Here is a 15,463-nt window from a genome sequence, read left to right on the forward strand (position 1 = left end):
TGCTGGCAACTGCAGAAACTGAAGCCTGCAGGACCCCTGAAGAATCCAGAACCCCACCTGCAGTTGAGCTGATGGGAGAACTGAAACCCCTCTATTTCCAAGGCAGGTGTGGCAAGAGGCACTTCAGACAGATTCAAATGTTGTGTGGCTTCACCTGGAGAAGAGTTTGGTCCAAGTGGCTTCACACAGACACAAAGAGAAGTCGCATCTGCTTCTGCCTGACCATGCAGTGCCAAGGGAGTGACTCATTTGACTCTGAAGCTTTACTCACACGACACATTTATGGCTTGGAAAAAAGAGAAAGCTAGTATGTACAATTTTATTCCACTTAAAATCATGGAAATACCAGCTCAAAACTTTGCATGCAGCAGATGTAAAACACCTACTGTTAAAAAGTTCCGGGGGGGGGGGGGCGGGGGGCGGCTTGGGTGGTTTGGGGGTTTTTTCATTCCAGATTGGGTATATCATTATCTGACCCCTTGATCCTCTTAGGAGAATCAGTGCTGCTTTCTCCTAACTTCCTTTTAGCACAGTCCAGACATGAAGTTCCTGGGGTGAGAGAGGGGAAAGAAAACAAATTAGTATTGCTACATCCATGTGCTTGGTGTACTTTTTATTACAAGCACCAGCTAGCAAGATGAACACAATCCTGGTCCCCTGAGGTTCTCCTGTTGGGATTCTGAATTACATGAAACATTAACCCTCCTAAAGGTCTGGGCTCAAGCTCTCCCCCAAAACTGATCTCTAGTACTGACACTAACAGCAGGGATGCAGCTCAGGATTCAGCTGCCTTTTGCCAAAGCCAATTTAACAACTGTGGAGCTCACACATGAATCTGGATCTCTGATAGTCACAGGCCCCAGCTTGAGCTGGAGGGTTGAAATAGATTATTCTAGTGGTCTCAACCTGAAGTCAGCAACAAAAATCCTTAGTGTAAGCTGCTGTTAGAAGTACATAAACAGCGTAACTGGAGAGTAACATGAATGGAAAAGAAATTCCTTCAAAACCAGAACATTCACTTAGATTTTGTGGGGTATTACACACAATAATCCTCTTGGGTTTTTTACTTGGTCTGTATTCTGAACTATACGTGAACAGGTGCTAAAACTACCTAAAGATGGTGCTAACAAGTTAGTAAAGGAGGACTGGAATAAATTCTGCTCAAGGTTTTGGTTTCTCTTCCACCTAATAGTACTTTATTGAAAATGGGATTTATGAACTCAGTTGAGAGAAAGGTAAATTTAAAATCCCACTGGAATTACAAAACTAATCTCTGACTTTACACCTGCACACAAGTGTCTTGGAGCTTGTGTGCTTTTTGAGTGGGAAAGAGGAGGGGTTTCACCCCCTGCACTGCCAAAGGCCCTTACATGCAGTACCCCATGATACTTCTATACAATTTTGATGTTGGCTGCAGCAGCACAGATCTCTGAGGAGTGGAATCTTCTTGTTTTGCTGTATTTTTTCCATCAATTGGAATGTATTATTGCTCAGGTTATTCCTAGAAACATCACAAAGCAACCTGAACAGCTCAGCTGAAAAACCACCTTCACTGCCACACCCTCGAGATTCACTCTTCCTGACCTCCTTAAGGAAGGCTTTTGGAACAGAAACCTGTACTTGGAAATCTGAGCCAAAAATCTCGTTGCTGTTAGCATGTAAAAGCTCCAGAAAATGTATATAAAAAGTTACTAACGTTCATCTGAGTATTCTGAGGTAATACTGTCATTTGTCACTTGATATACCTGAAAAGGCCATCAGTCAGGCAGACAGGAAACCCGAGAGTAAAAAAAGAGTGTTCAGCAAACTTTCAGAGCTAACTCAGAGCTCTGCACAGTAATCATTTAATTACTCTGGAAACAAGACGGGTATTTTTCTTGTGTTGGTAGGATTGTGGAACTTCCTGTGAAAATAACCACATTACTTACCCAACAGAGTTGTGCTGTCCACCCGTTCAGCATCTAAAGAAGAGACATCAGCAGCACACATGAGCATGCAGGAAGTTTTTACGCTTTAATGCACCTCCCCAAACCAGCAAGGTTGTATTTAGAATCCCAAGAATGGTCTGGGTTGGAAGGGATGTTAAAGCTCATCCAGTTCCACCCACCTTCCACTATCCCAGGTTGCTCAGAGCCTCATCCAGCCTGGCCTTGGACACTTCCAGGGCTGGGGCAGCCACAGCTTCTCTGGGTACCCTGTGCAGGGTCCCCACCATTCTGATCATAAAAACATGTCCTCTTTAATCTAAATCTCTGCCCTTTCAGTCTGAAGCCATTCACCCTTGTTTCATCCCTGTGCCCTTGTCCCAAAGTCCCTCTCCAGCTCTCTGGGAGCCCCTTCAGGCACTGGAAGGCTGCTGTAAGGTCTCCCTAGAGCCTTCTCTCCTCCAGGCACTGACCACAGCCCTGAGTGTGACCATCCAGCCCATTTTTTACCCACATCCCCCAAGTCTTCCTTTTTTTCCCTTTTTAAAAGTAGGAGTTTTGTTTCCTCTTTTCCAGTCAGTGGGAACTTCCCCAGTCAGAACAATTTTGCAAATACTACAGCTAAAGCAACTTCATCATGGTTCAGCAGACTGAGAATTCCACCAGGACATGATTACTCCAGCCCAGGCTACTACCAACCCTAACTTCAGGTCCTCTGTTGGGCTCTCCATCACCTCTCCTAGGAAGTGTTCCTCAAGGCATTCCAGGATTCCTGGACTGCTTGTGGTTTGCTGTGTTCCTTTTCCAGTGAGTGTCCAGGGGCCTCAAGTCCCCAGTCTGCATCAGGCTTATTTTGGTTTTGCATTTCTCATTTCTTTAACATAACAAACTCCCCCTGCTACAATTTAGAAGAGAGTTTTTAAATAGACACAGAAAACCAAACCCTGACAGTTTGGTGATGTACAGAGCAGTTCTGCACACCTAGAAATGGCTTTGTTTGGGATCTTGACTTGTAAATGAGATCACGAGACTTTCAAATCTGAGTAAGGTCCCTCCTGCAAGTCTGATATAAATCAGACTGCAGACAAACTTCCTGAAGTCTCAGTGGTATGATAAATATTTTTTTTTAGCCTTCATGGAAAGAAAAACATAATGCAGTCTAATTGAAACATTCATCAAGTCACAAAACCCAGGATATTAATTTGGGCATGCACTTTTCGGGGAAGGTTCCTGCTATGCACCACCTGGGAATAATTGTAGACAAAACAGTTTCACTGAAATGATAAATGAAAGAGCTGTCAAATAGTAACTCTTCCCAAGGTCATTTAGTGATTTTCCTCTGTTCTCTGGATAAACCAAAATGGAACTGCCTTTGTTTGGAAAACATTAAAGAAATCTCTTTCCTTAGACACAGAGTTGTTGTTTCCCTTCGTTCTCTTCACATCCCTAAGTGTACTAAGCTTATTGGATGCACTGATTTAATTTCCCATTCTATGCTCAGTCAGTTATTGTGGCTCAACCAGCTTATCCCACCAGTTAATCCCTTCCAATTCTCTTAGCCTCTTTTCCTGACAAGTCAGATTCCTGATAATGTAATACTCAATAAGCTGAAGTAGTTCACATCATAAATACATGTTAGGTAAACATCTTTACCAAATGCTAACAAAGAAACAAATCCAGAATTCAATATTAAATTTGCAAGAATCCACAGACCTCCAAATCCACAGATTTAAAAAAAAAATCTAGTTACAGTTGGGCCACATGTCCCAACTCTTCATGTCCCTCACAAGCAGCAAAGCTGTACTGGAGGTCAGTGCCTTGGATCAGCTGCAGTGTTCAGGCAGGGCAAAGTGCCCAGTGCCTGCTCCAGATTGTGCTGTTGAAGAGGCCACATTACCTGGACTCCTCTGTTTGCAGATTTGAGCAGTCAGATCCTGGACATACTCTGGGAATTGTTGGAAGCAGTCCCCATAGGACACCACTTTTATTCCGTGCAGCAGCATATCTGCCTGGAGCTTGAAAAAGTGGTCTTCGTTTTCTTTAAGCACCAACATGTAATGTTCCAGATCCACTTTGTTCTTTACTGTGTAAAGAAAAAGAGCTTGGAATATCTGGTCACGCAGAGTCTCTCCACAACCCAAAAACAAAAAAGATTTGGTTCTGTACAAGTTCTGAAGAACCTCCTGTGAAGGAACAGAAACAAAGAAGAGCCGCTTTTACTTCAGTAGACAAAAGCCAAGGTCAGGACTTTTAAAATACATCAGCCAGAGAAGGACCAGCAGAGCAGAACCTCACTAGTGACTTGAGAAAAGCAAATGTTTTTAGGACCAGGCCAAACTGACATTTCATAACCATTGTTCCTATTAAAAAAAAAAATTATGCAAATACAGGAGTTGGAACAAGAGGATCTTTAAGGTTTCTTCCAACCCAAGCCATTCCATGGAATTTAAACAGGCATGTAGGTGCTGCCAGCAACTTGACATTAAGTCCAGGATGCAGAGCTGGTACCAGTTTAAACCCCTGAGAAATTCTAGCAGTCATATGATGATGAATCCTTGTCCTGGTGTCCAGTATTTTGAGGCTCCTATTCTTTCCAAAGAGAAATACAAACTGACATCCAGCTGAGGGGTTTGGTTGTGATTTACACAGCCACAATACCCAAGGGCACAGACTGCCCTTGCAACGGAGCCACCTTTCTGAATAATCCTAAATAATTCCTCTGGTCCCCAAATATTTAATTTATATGATCCCACAGAGCCTTAGGTGTCTTGTCTGCAGTGATGACAAGAAAACTGTTTGGAAAAACATAGTCAAAATTTTAAAGATCACACAAACCATGACTTCAGGATCCTGAGTAACATCTTTATATCCCGAGGGATCCAGCACCATTCCACAGGGATCTGTATATAAGCCATGAATGTGAAGAACTCCATATTTTACATGGCCCCTTGCCCACTGAAGAACCTAAAGCACATGATGAAAGACACATCCTTTTGTTATAATATACCACACTCACCAGGGATCTGCAAAACTATACAGCTGAACTGACTTAGAAACCACTTAAAGCAGAAACAACTCCTTTGGCACTTTCCGACAGCAAGAGATTGTGATTGCTAATTACACAGCTCACTTTAAATCGTAACAAAGAGGTGATGGCTGATACTGCAGCTGACTCTGGATTTTTGGGGTTAAACAGCCAGTCAGCCAAGAAGCAAGTTCCAGCAGCACTGACAGAAAAAGAATGAACAGCAAATTAACTACCAGCCAGGTGAAAGTCTATTTGGAATTTTAACCATGACTTCACGTAAGTAAATAATTTGTGGGTTTTTTCCAGTAAATGGCAGGGAGCTGGTTAACAAACAGGCACTGAAATTCTCCTTGGTAACTGTTACCAGATTATTCAGAATAAAGAGATGTATGTAGAAGGAATGTCTGGGCATCTGCTGTAGCTTACAAGACATGCTTTAACAATCAACAACTTTTAGTCCTGACTCTTTAAACAGGAAAACATCTTTCAGTGCAGCTTCTGTGCTGACTTGTCATATATTAAGTCCAATAATCTTACTACTCTCACCGTACCTTATCCTTATCTTTAAGGTCTAAAGATTCCATAGGTTTACCCTGTTGCTGACCAAATATTTCAAGCAAATTATCGTAGTTTGTGGTCAGAACCATGGTGCCTCTCTCCATGAGCCTCAGGATGGATTGCAAAACCACAGGGTTCTGAATGTGCTGCTCTAAGTTATCAAACACCTCCATTAAGCAATCCTGGAAGAAGTTGGGCTTCGTGTCCCCAGTGCGCTGAGGAAAGAGGAGAGAACACTCCATCAGGAACACTCCACGTGCTCTGTTACAGCTGCCTCCCTCCCACAGGAACCCACTTAATGCCAAAGCATTCTTGGAAAAGAGGCCTTCAACAAGCACACCAAGCAAAACCACCCAAAACAAACCTCAATTTGTTCCACTGCTCTTGCCTCTACCAAGCGATTGTCTGGGTTTCTCAAGAGAGCTTGTAATACAAGCACAACAAAAGACTCAAATCAGCCTGCCCTGGATTCAGACATACCAGTGTTTTATCAGTATTCAGTATCCTGGCTATTCCTGGCATACACTATTAAAGGGGGATTCTGTTTTCTCATTCCTGGTTGAGAAAACTTTATTAATGATTAAATCTGCTGTGAACACATGCAGACTTATAGTCACACTGGGCCTGTTGAGAGGCTCACCCCAGCCTGCACTCAGCACTGTGTCTGTCACCCAGATTGTTTCAGCTAGAAGGAAGACTTGGCAGAGGTCTTAACACAGTTTGAAAACCTCTGGAAACTGCAAAGATGGATGACTGAGCCTGGGCATGCATGGGCTGTCCTCAGGGAAGCAAGAGCTGCCCCAGTGATTCACAATGTGTGGCCCAAGGCCACAAGCAGCCTCAAAACCCTACCTGTACTCTCAGGGTCTCTCCAGTTATAGCCACAGATCTAGAAATCCCTCTTTCACTTCTCATGAACTTTACAGCAAATATTTAATAGTCAGGACTCTTGTTTGCGTTAATTCTGATGAATTCTAACTTATACTAAAACTCAGGGATTTTTTTTTAGCCTCCCCAAAATGTACAATGTGCTGTACGATTACTCACCAAATTTCCATTTTCACCAGAAAAAAAAAAAAAAGTCTGCTTTTGGAAGCAGTGTTTCCTTGTAACAGAACAAAAGTACATGGCAGGTTCAGAAATGAACAGAGGTTACGAACATACTCACAGGTGACATCTTCCTGATGAGATCATGGGCAACCACAAGCAGGTCTCTCTCCTTCATCACTTTGTGACGGAATTCAGCCACATCCCCGGGGTGCAGCACCTCCAGCTGCTCAGCTGCTCCAAGGACAGCCTCAATGCAGCTCCTCCAGGAGCACAGAGCTGGGATTCCTGGGGCTACTGCAGCACTCACCCCCGTGCCAATGACCAGCAGAAGGTCCCGAGGCTGTTTCCTTACCAGGCTTTTTAAGAATTTTCTTGAACAGAGAAAACAAAAGCGTTTGTTGTTCACGGCAGGGCTCAGGGACTGACTCCAGAAATTCACCCTGAGCCATTAAAGCTTCTGCAAAACACCAACCAAGCAGTAGGGGCAGAGTTCTCCATTCCTGCACACCAGGATGAGATGGGCAGCCACACAACCTCGTGGCCTCCCCCAGACCAACAACGCCCTCGAAGCCTTTTTGCCATTTCAGACAGGTAAATGTGCGTGGTTAATGGCAGCCCAAAAAAAGGCAACAACTTCAAATCATTGCTATCCCTGAGATCCAAACTGACACTTGGCAATTTCCAGGCCACTGGGCAAGCCAAACACTATTTCAAGTGAAAGTTTGAGAAAAGGAGGCAAAAGATTGCCCAGTGACTGAAATAATACATGAGGGATAGAAAGGAAGGGGAGCTGTTTCAAAGGGACAAGTCACAATATTCCAAGAAAACAAACTTTTGGGGTTTTTTTTCCTGTGAAAAAGTGGAGTATTTTATTCTCACTTATGATCACCTAGCAGTCATGCTGGTTCATTATTCAGACATTACTACCCATAGGTGCCTCTCAGAGGTGTGTTGGTGTGACACCCACACCCCCTGCACAAACCAGCACAGGGAACCATGTGAGGAAAATCTTTCATGATTACCCAGCAAAGAAGTGAAAATGCATATAAACCATCCAGCAGAATCACTTCTGTACAAACAAGGATTTTCAGCAGTACAGAACCTCAGAACTCCCCTGACTTTCCAAACTACCTTTACAGATTTTCAGTTCCTGGTAACATGGTAATAAAGATGATTAACACCTCTTATTTCACAATCATCCTGAAACTATCTAGGTCAAACTATAATGTTCAACTTGAAATGGCCTCAGGCAAAGCAATAAACATGTAGGTATGGTTGCCAGCACCTGCCTACAAAAAAAAAAAAGTGTTTGAGGACCCCATGCCTTCCTGCTACATTCACCCAAAATTGTTTCCTCCTATTATTTATTCCTCATAAACAACTTGAGTGAGCATGAAGTACTTGGCCAGTGAAGAAACCAGCTTCTGGGATAATTTCAAGTTTTCAGGCATGATGTTGTTCTTGTATTCAATATTCAGTAGTTTATTGCCATTGTGGTTTCAGATTTTCACCAAGAGACAGTTTTGTATCAACTCTAATACAAGTTACCTGAATTTCTGCTCACTCCTAATTGTGGCCCCTTCTGGTGAATCCATCTCTGAGCCCTGAATAAAACAAAAAGCAAAATAATTCTTAATGCTCCTACCTTAGTAAAAGCCAAAACCAAAATCAGATGTGTTACTGTTGACTTTTTTCTCTCTATTCCTACCAACTATTTTAATATTAAGGCTCCCCGTGTCACATCCCAGTGAAGCAAGGCACTCATGGAAACAAACCTGCCAAAGGACAAGTGTGCAAACCCAGCACAGCTCCAGGTAAGCATCCAAATGCCACAGGACTGAGATAACAGAGATGCAGCTATTCATGCAGCTAAAAAAACACTTGTGTCTAAATTCAAGATAAAATTTATCATACTCATTAAAACTACAAGTCATTTCAAGTCAGTAAGTTGCTTGATTTTAATTTTTTTTTTTCACAATAATCAGTTTATTCAATCCAGTTTGTGGAAACCAGACTTCCACATGACATCCTGCTCACAAGAAACCCTCTGAGAGCCACCTGGCTACACGACCAGCCTGCAGGGTATGACAGATTTTATTAAAAATACTTGCTGAGAAAAAAGAAATAACATATTTCTGTATCACCTATTATGTCTCATGTCTGAAGCACAAGAAAGACTCCACCTTGGCAGGAGAACTGGCTGTGGGATCATTACTCAGAAACCCCCGAGTTTCATTACATGGGTTTATTTTTTTATGAGGATGTATTTTTTGTCTTGGCTTTGAGACACAGCTTTTGGTGGTGGTGATGGCAAACTGCAGCCCCTAATCCCTCAAACAAACATTGTGCCAGAGCCCAGGGCTCCTAAGGGAGTTGCCAGCTCTTGCATTCACGTGCTGGAAGCTAATTTGGAAGCAAGAGGCTCCAAGTTTGGAGATTTTTCGGCCAACAAAAACAAACAAACAAACCAAACCGAATAAAAAGACCAAAAACAAACAAACTTTTAAAACCCAACCAACCCCCCCAAAAAAGCCAAAACAACACCCCCCAAACAAACAAACCTAACCAAAAAAAAAAACCAAAACCATACAGATGTCTTCAAAAGCACTCAGCGTGTCTTTTAAGGCAGAAAAAAAATCTTTTCTTCTTGTAATATTTATTTCCTCTGTACTCTCTTCCCTGACCAACAGTATCCTACGGAGGTGCCTCACTGTCATCATTAGCACATCCAAAAATCGGGACAAAATATCTGCCTAGGGCAAAGCACTTCAAAACCACCGAGAACCATCAAGAAACCTTCCAGATCATCAAGGCCACCACAAAGACCCCCAAAACATTCCCCCACAAGACTCATTCATACAAGGAAGGAAGGCAGGAAGGGCAATTTACTTCTGTGGAAAGGACAGTTCTCATTTTATAACCCCGCTCAAGAAAGCTTTATTTATTACAGCTCCCCAGACTCGATGAAAGCACCTCACCGCGGGCTGCCGTCAATCCCAGCATTTCACACCTCGCTGTTGCCTTTCAGCTCCTGAAGTCGCCTCCTGGAAGGCGCAGCCGGACAAGGAAAGGGGAGCAGGGATCGCCCGGTCCTCACAGGGAAATCCTCACGGGGAAATCCTCACGGGGAAATCCAAGGCCGAGATCAGCGATGGAGGTCACATTCCGCAGCTGTGGGAGCTGCCGGGGACCATCCTCCGGGACTGACCGCAGCTCTGGGCAGTCGCTTTTCCACAGGGGCTCCTCAAGGCGGGCTGTGGGAGCCCGCTGCGATCCCCACAGCCCGGTCCTCACTCCCAACACAACGAGGGGACGTCGGAACGACTCCTAATCTGGCATCTTCCCTGCTCCACACGCTCCGTTCTTATCAGCGAAGTAAGAGCTCCGTTCACGCACTGGAACTCCAGCTCGCCAGGCTGACTGGACGGAGCGGGTGTTGCCAGACGCTTTGATATCTGAACGCAGCCTTAAACGCTCAACCCAAAGGCAGCGGCGAGAAAGGGAATGCCCCGTGCCAGGGCTGCCAGTTCCTTGTGAGGAAAACTCACGGCGGGAACGGAGCCGGGAGCTGGAGCCGGGGCGGGATCGCCGCTCGCCATTCCCCGCCCGCTTCCGCCAGGGCACGGAGCCGCTCCTTCCCCCGGGAAACAGCCGCCCCGCCGCCGGCGTTCCGCGCAGCTCCGAAATGCAGATTCCAACGAAAAGCTGCTCCCAAACCGCGGCCGTCCCGCTCAAACCCCGCGGCGGGGAGGTGAAGGGGTCTGTCCCCCAGGCGCCGGCTGCCCAAAAGCACTGAAAAGCCCTGAGAGGCGGGAGTGCACAGCCGCGGGTCTGTGCGAGAGGCGGCAGTCAGCTCTCCGCTACAGGAGAAAGCCAACGGGCAAACCTGCGTGCTGAGCAGTTAAAAACCCGGTGATGGAGGTGTTAGAGATGGGAAAACATTACGGTGAGGAGGAAGCAAAACAACAACAACAACAACAACAAAAAGAAGGAACAGAGGGCAGCGTTACCTTGCACGGCTCTACTGAGGGCACGGCGGGGGTGGCCGAGGCATGGTGAGGGCGATGCGGTGACAGCGGGCTCTGTTCTTTAAACAGTCACATCGCCTTTAAACACCCACAGCGCCTCCTCCCCTTCGGATCCTCTCCCTCTCTCGGTTTGGTTTTTTTTGTTTGTTTGTTTGTTTGGGGTGTTTTTTTTGTTGTTTTGTTTTGTTTTGGTTTTTTATCAGCAGCCTCACGTCCCTTAGAAGCGCCTTCCTTTCATCATTGCTTTCATCCATCAGTCGGATGGGTAAAGGCTGTAATTGTGCCAAAGGAGGCTGTCACAGACCTGTGCCCTTAAAGCTCAGTGGCAAAACTGGGCTGAAAATGCATGATTCTCTGGTTTTAATTACATTTTCAAACCTATCTGCAGATCCGAGGACAGGGCTTGGAGCAACCTGGGATAATGGAAGGTGTCCCTGCCCATGGCAGGGGGTGGAACAAGATAAGCTTTCAAGTCCCTTCCAATCCAAACCAGTCTGTGATTCTAATCATGATACCATTCCATAGGCTTTTGAGGACCTGAAGTACTTCTTGGCACAAGCTTCCCGCTTTCCTTTGTTTCTCCAGTCAGCCACTTCCATTGGCTTTGGGTGCAGTCAGGACTCTACAGGTTTTGCACGTCCATGTGATAGATTTGGCCATTCTGTTATGTTCATGAAATACCAGAGTTGTATTGGTATTCTGGTATAGTTTTAGGAAGAATTTCGGTAATTACAGCCAGTTTTGAAGATGACACATACGCACCGTTTTTACTCCATATCCAGTGTTTTGGCAAGAACAGTGGTGTTGAACACTGTGAAATCACTGACTTTCAACCTGTGTAAGAACACTGTGTCCCTGTGAACTGTCTGTGTTATATTCCCTAGACACCACTTCTCACTTTGTTACTATTCTTATCTTACTATATTGCAGCCTTTAGAAAGGCTTAACAAACCTTTGGGGAATCGTATTCCTAGGACAAGGAAGGTGGAGGGCAGGATCAGTGAGAACGGGGAGGGAGAAGGAAGAATGGAAGTAGCCTCACCTGAAAACTGACACGTGGTTGAGTTGGGGAAGCTCTGCAGTGTTTTCAGCTCTTTGCCTTTCACCCTTCACTGCTGCCAGTCAAGCAGCAAGGAATTTCAACATGCTGATATTGAGGGTTCTGTAAACCTGGAGGTCAAAGACACTGTGTTTTAAAAGAACTAGGTGATATTCTTCTCCCTGTGAAACCCAGCAACTATGTATGAAATCCAGTTTGCAATGTTATTTGACACTGTTGTACTAATGCTGGAATGTATTACTAAAGAATTTGTTGTGTATCTTAGAATATTTTTTCAGCTGTAGATAGGAATTACAAAGACTTGCTAAATATTTGCCTGAGCCTGAGCCTCAGCGTCTGGCCCATCCTGTAGATTTACAGTGCCTAATATTCTTTATTTCACATTCATTTAGAACGAAATGCGAGAGGAAATTTTTGTGAAGAGAGGCCTTTGAAAGCATTTCCATTTTTCAGTCTGAATCAATTAATCTGGTGTTACTACCTTTTCCTGTAAGCCTTGCTCCTTTCATATCTTTAAACTGCACTGTTATTTTAAAACCCCAAGAGCAGTCACAACAACAGTACATTTCATAAACTCTGGATTCCCCTGCAAGGAGTTGGAAAGTTACTATGGACAAAGAATACCAATACTTTCCAACCAAACACAGTACAAAACTAACTACATAAAGTACAATCAAAAGGAGGTTTAGATACCTTTCCAAATGTACAATAAGAAGTAACAGCATTATTATCCATTATATTTCCATGTTATTATTTTAAAATGCGAACAAATAAATATGACAGTGACAGGCCAACACCATTAGGAGAAAACGGGCAGAAAGTTTAGGAGCAAAAAAAAAGAACTTTGAAGTGGATTGAAACCTGTAAACTTTGAAAAATGAAAGTTTCTTTCAAGAAGCAACAAAGAAAGGCAATTGAGGATGTCTGAGAGGTAAAACACACACTTAAAAGAAATAACTACACCAGTCCAACACTTGATTCAACCTCAGATTTATCTCTCAAAGTAAATCTGTTTGTCCAAGTGTACTAAACAACACATTAAGTCAGTTGCTTATTTGGGGGGTTATTGCCGACTTTGGAAATAACCCCTGAAAGGATGTCATCAGGCTGAGAAATGCAGCTGGCTGGTTTTGGCTGCAAGAAGCAATGCATCTGATTATTCAGCGGTGGTTCCATGAACTGAAATGTAATGTTGGTTACATTAGCAACATTCTGACATCTTGCTCTTTGAGAAGTTAGGATTAAGTAAATCCGAGCCTACATTATGCCAGAACCTGCTGGTTTGAAAGAAGCCAAGCAAAACTCATAAGGAAAGTTTATTGAGCTTGCTAAAAAGTATCTTTAAGGAACCAACTAACTTGTGCCTTATTTTTTTCCATAGCAGGAAGCCGATCTGCCCCTGTTGATTGAGATAAAATTCCTTACACAATGGGACTGCCAGTTCCTCCCTGTTAGGGGATTACTTTTTTCTAACGTGGAGCTGACTGGATTTTACTAGTTTGGCATCTTTGGTAAACAGAACGGTTTATAAAAAACTGTGCAGAAGAAAAATACTTTCAGAAATTCAAAGTCTGTTTTCAAAAGTCAGTGTCAGTTCATTTAGAGCTCACCCATGATTGAATGTAAAGATTAATTTTGAAAGATAACCTTTGACTTGCAGCACTATCTGTGTGTATGCCCTGCAGAGCGACATGATCTGTAAAATAACTCTGGATGTAACTGCAGGTATAATTTTAAAGCTGCCAAGTGCTAAGCACATCTGCACCAACAAGGTCTCCCTACAGGCAACTCTTGCCTAACAGAGTGAGTGCAATTGCCATCTAGTTTTGCATCACTTTGCACCTTGCCTCTCTCACACATGCCTTCTATTAGCAACGTTGAAAGTGTGAGGATTGCAGTACAGTCACTTGCAAAAAAAGTACGTGTTAAAAGGGGAAATGGAGGGGAAATAAACTCTGTTAGCTGCCCTTTTTCTGACCTTGACTTTAGCTTGAACTTGTTTCTAAAAAAGTCTGAATATATGACTTTGCTTTGAAAAAACTAAGGAGTGTAACTAAGCGAGGCGTCCTTTGATTAAAGAGTTTGTTTTGTGCATTTTTCTGACCAAAAAAAAAAAGAACAACAAAACAACAAAGAAGCTCTGTCTCGAGGTCCTTATCTGTTCTGAACAGCAGCAATGTGTGCTGCAGCGGGAAAGGGAGGAAAACCTCTACGGAGAGGCAGAACTGTAATGGGAAAAGGGAGCAAAACAAAACCAAAGAGAGGACAGCCACAAAAGAAAGAAAAAGAAGAAAAAAAAAAAAAAAAAAAAAAAAAGAGAGAGACAGAGAGAAAGAAGGTAAAAGGAAATAAAACATTCTGAAGCCTGGAAGGAATGGATTTAAACCAAACATACTACTGTAAAGAATGGGGGGGGGAGAGAGAAAGCCAGACAGGAAGTTACAAATACTCAAATTCTGCTTGAAAAAGTTGCTATTGTTAAAGAACTTAGCTAGGTCAGGGAAATGAACCTTGGGAATATTATTGTATGAACTTGTTGGTGAACTGGCAAAAAAGCTCCTTTCTCTTTGTCAAAAATCAGAAATTTAAAATGTTGGCCAAAATAATTTCGTAAATAAAATCTGTATAAATGAGGGACAAAAGCAGTGGTGTTACTCTGCTCTGTTAGAACAGATCATCTGTGGTATTAAATAATAAGGTGGGGTTTTTTTCCTGCTTGGTGGGTTTGTGTGGTGCAATGGCTACTTCTTCTAGCCAGGCATGAATCTAACAAGCTTAAAGCTCAGCTACAGGTCAGCAAACTGAGAGCTTATACGGGCAGGAACCAGCACATGAGTGCAGAATGCAGTACGGAGACAGAGATTAAGATCTTGGAATTCCCTGAAAGTGCAGCACAAGGAAGCCCTGTGGACAGGAGCCTGTGTGAGGGTCAGTCAGCCTGGCTGTCTGCCTCAGTGTGCTGGTGGTCGCTGGGCAACTGCAGAAGAAAGCTGTTGGATGGCCAAGTCTCATCAGTTTTCCAGTAAACAAACCTTTGCTTGGACGTGGTTGCTAATGTGATCTCTCCTGTAGCTTAAATGGTTCTGCAAACTCCTGATCTGGGGTGTAGCTGTCTTTGTAGTCCCTGTGAAGTCCACAAGGGAACCCAGCCTACAAGGGAAGCTGTGAGTGTGGCCCTGGAGCCCAGGGATGTAGTCCAACAGAAATTTTACTCCAGAAGGAAAGTTCTCTGTATGCAGCCAGCTGCTGTGCCCTATGCGCCCCCAGGACTGTACCACGTTTACATCATGCCTGCTTGGATTAACATCACCAACAGCTGAGAGCCAGATTATGTATTGTACATGATTTTTGGTGGGAGATCTCAGTTACAATCTCTTTTAATTCATGTTGTAACAAAGTGGTTGGCCATAACATATGCTGTCATTCCATTAAATATTACAGACTCCTGCCCAGAAATAATTGGACACCTGCCCTGTGTTTTACATTTAAAAATCTGGGCCTTCATCCAGAACTGCTGAGATCCTGTATCACTGGAAGATTTTGGACAAATTTGTCACAGCAATGTCTTCAGACCTTAGCTTTAACTGCTTGAACACTATTTAACCCATAAAAGCTCAAAAAGTTGTAATGTGAAGGTCTTGCATTCTACAAAAGAGAGAAAATACCTTTAAGGATATTTTTGAGTTTTAATGTTTTTCTAGAATATATGACAATAAGAAATTTCTGTAAGAAATTTTTAGTCTGTTATTTCATTAACTGTCTCCTAGTCTTTTTAACTAGATAAAGCATAAAAGGCTCTGTAATCTCTGGTTTT

General features: G+C 43.4%; 1 protein-coding gene across 4 annotated transcripts; it reads right to left on the minus strand.

Annotated features, from left to right (window-relative positions):
- Positions 1–287: 287 nt before the first annotated feature.
- On the minus strand, positions 288–10,667 carry FAM118A (family with sequence similarity 118 member A). 4 transcript variants are annotated; one of them, XM_066184341.1, is made up of 8 exons: positions 10,572–10,667; positions 8,110–8,165; positions 6,680–6,932; positions 5,505–5,726; positions 4,761–4,889; positions 3,823–4,108; positions 1,929–1,961; positions 288–549 (listed from the first exon to the last, which is right to left on the minus strand). In XM_066184341.1, exons 2-8 carry the CDS (start codon positions 8,154–8,156, stop codon positions 446–448), a joined length of 1,074 nt encoding a protein of 357 aa, XP_066040438.1. In that variant the 5' UTR covers positions 8,157–8,165; positions 10,572–10,667; the 3' UTR covers positions 288–445. The 4 variants fall into 4 exon arrangements, with proteins under 4 accessions (XP_066040438.1, XP_066040439.1, XP_066040436.1 ...); XM_066184342.1 differs by lacking the exon at positions 10,572–10,667 and adding an exon at positions 9,572–10,139; XM_066184339.1 differs by lacking the exon at positions 10,572–10,667 and adding an exon at positions 9,535–10,139.
- Positions 10,668–15,463: the final 4,796 nt, after the last annotated feature.

Source organism: Chamaea fasciata, unplaced genomic scaffold (genome assembly GCF_029207755.1).
Source record: "Chamaea fasciata isolate MVZ Bird 193981 ecotype frontalis unplaced genomic scaffold, bChaFas1.0.hap1 SCAF_5, whole genome shotgun sequence".
Taxonomy (NCBI): Eukaryota; Metazoa; Chordata; class Aves; order Passeriformes; family Sylviidae; genus Chamaea; species Chamaea fasciata.

Bases quoted from the DNA above. Each gene is read 5' to 3' on its own strand.
- FAM118A (XM_066184339.1), bottom strand. From the start codon at position 9,564: ATGCTGGGATTGACGGCAGCCCGCGGTGAG. The intron at 6,933-8,109 runs GTAACTTGTATT...TCTCTGTTCAAG, and splicing joins AGGAGTGAGCAGAAATTCAG to AAAATTCTTAAAAAGCCTGG. The intron at 1,962-3,822 runs GTAATGTGGCCT...TCTCTTCTTTAG, and splicing joins CTGCAAACAGAGGAGTCCAG to ATGCTGAACGGGTGGACAGC.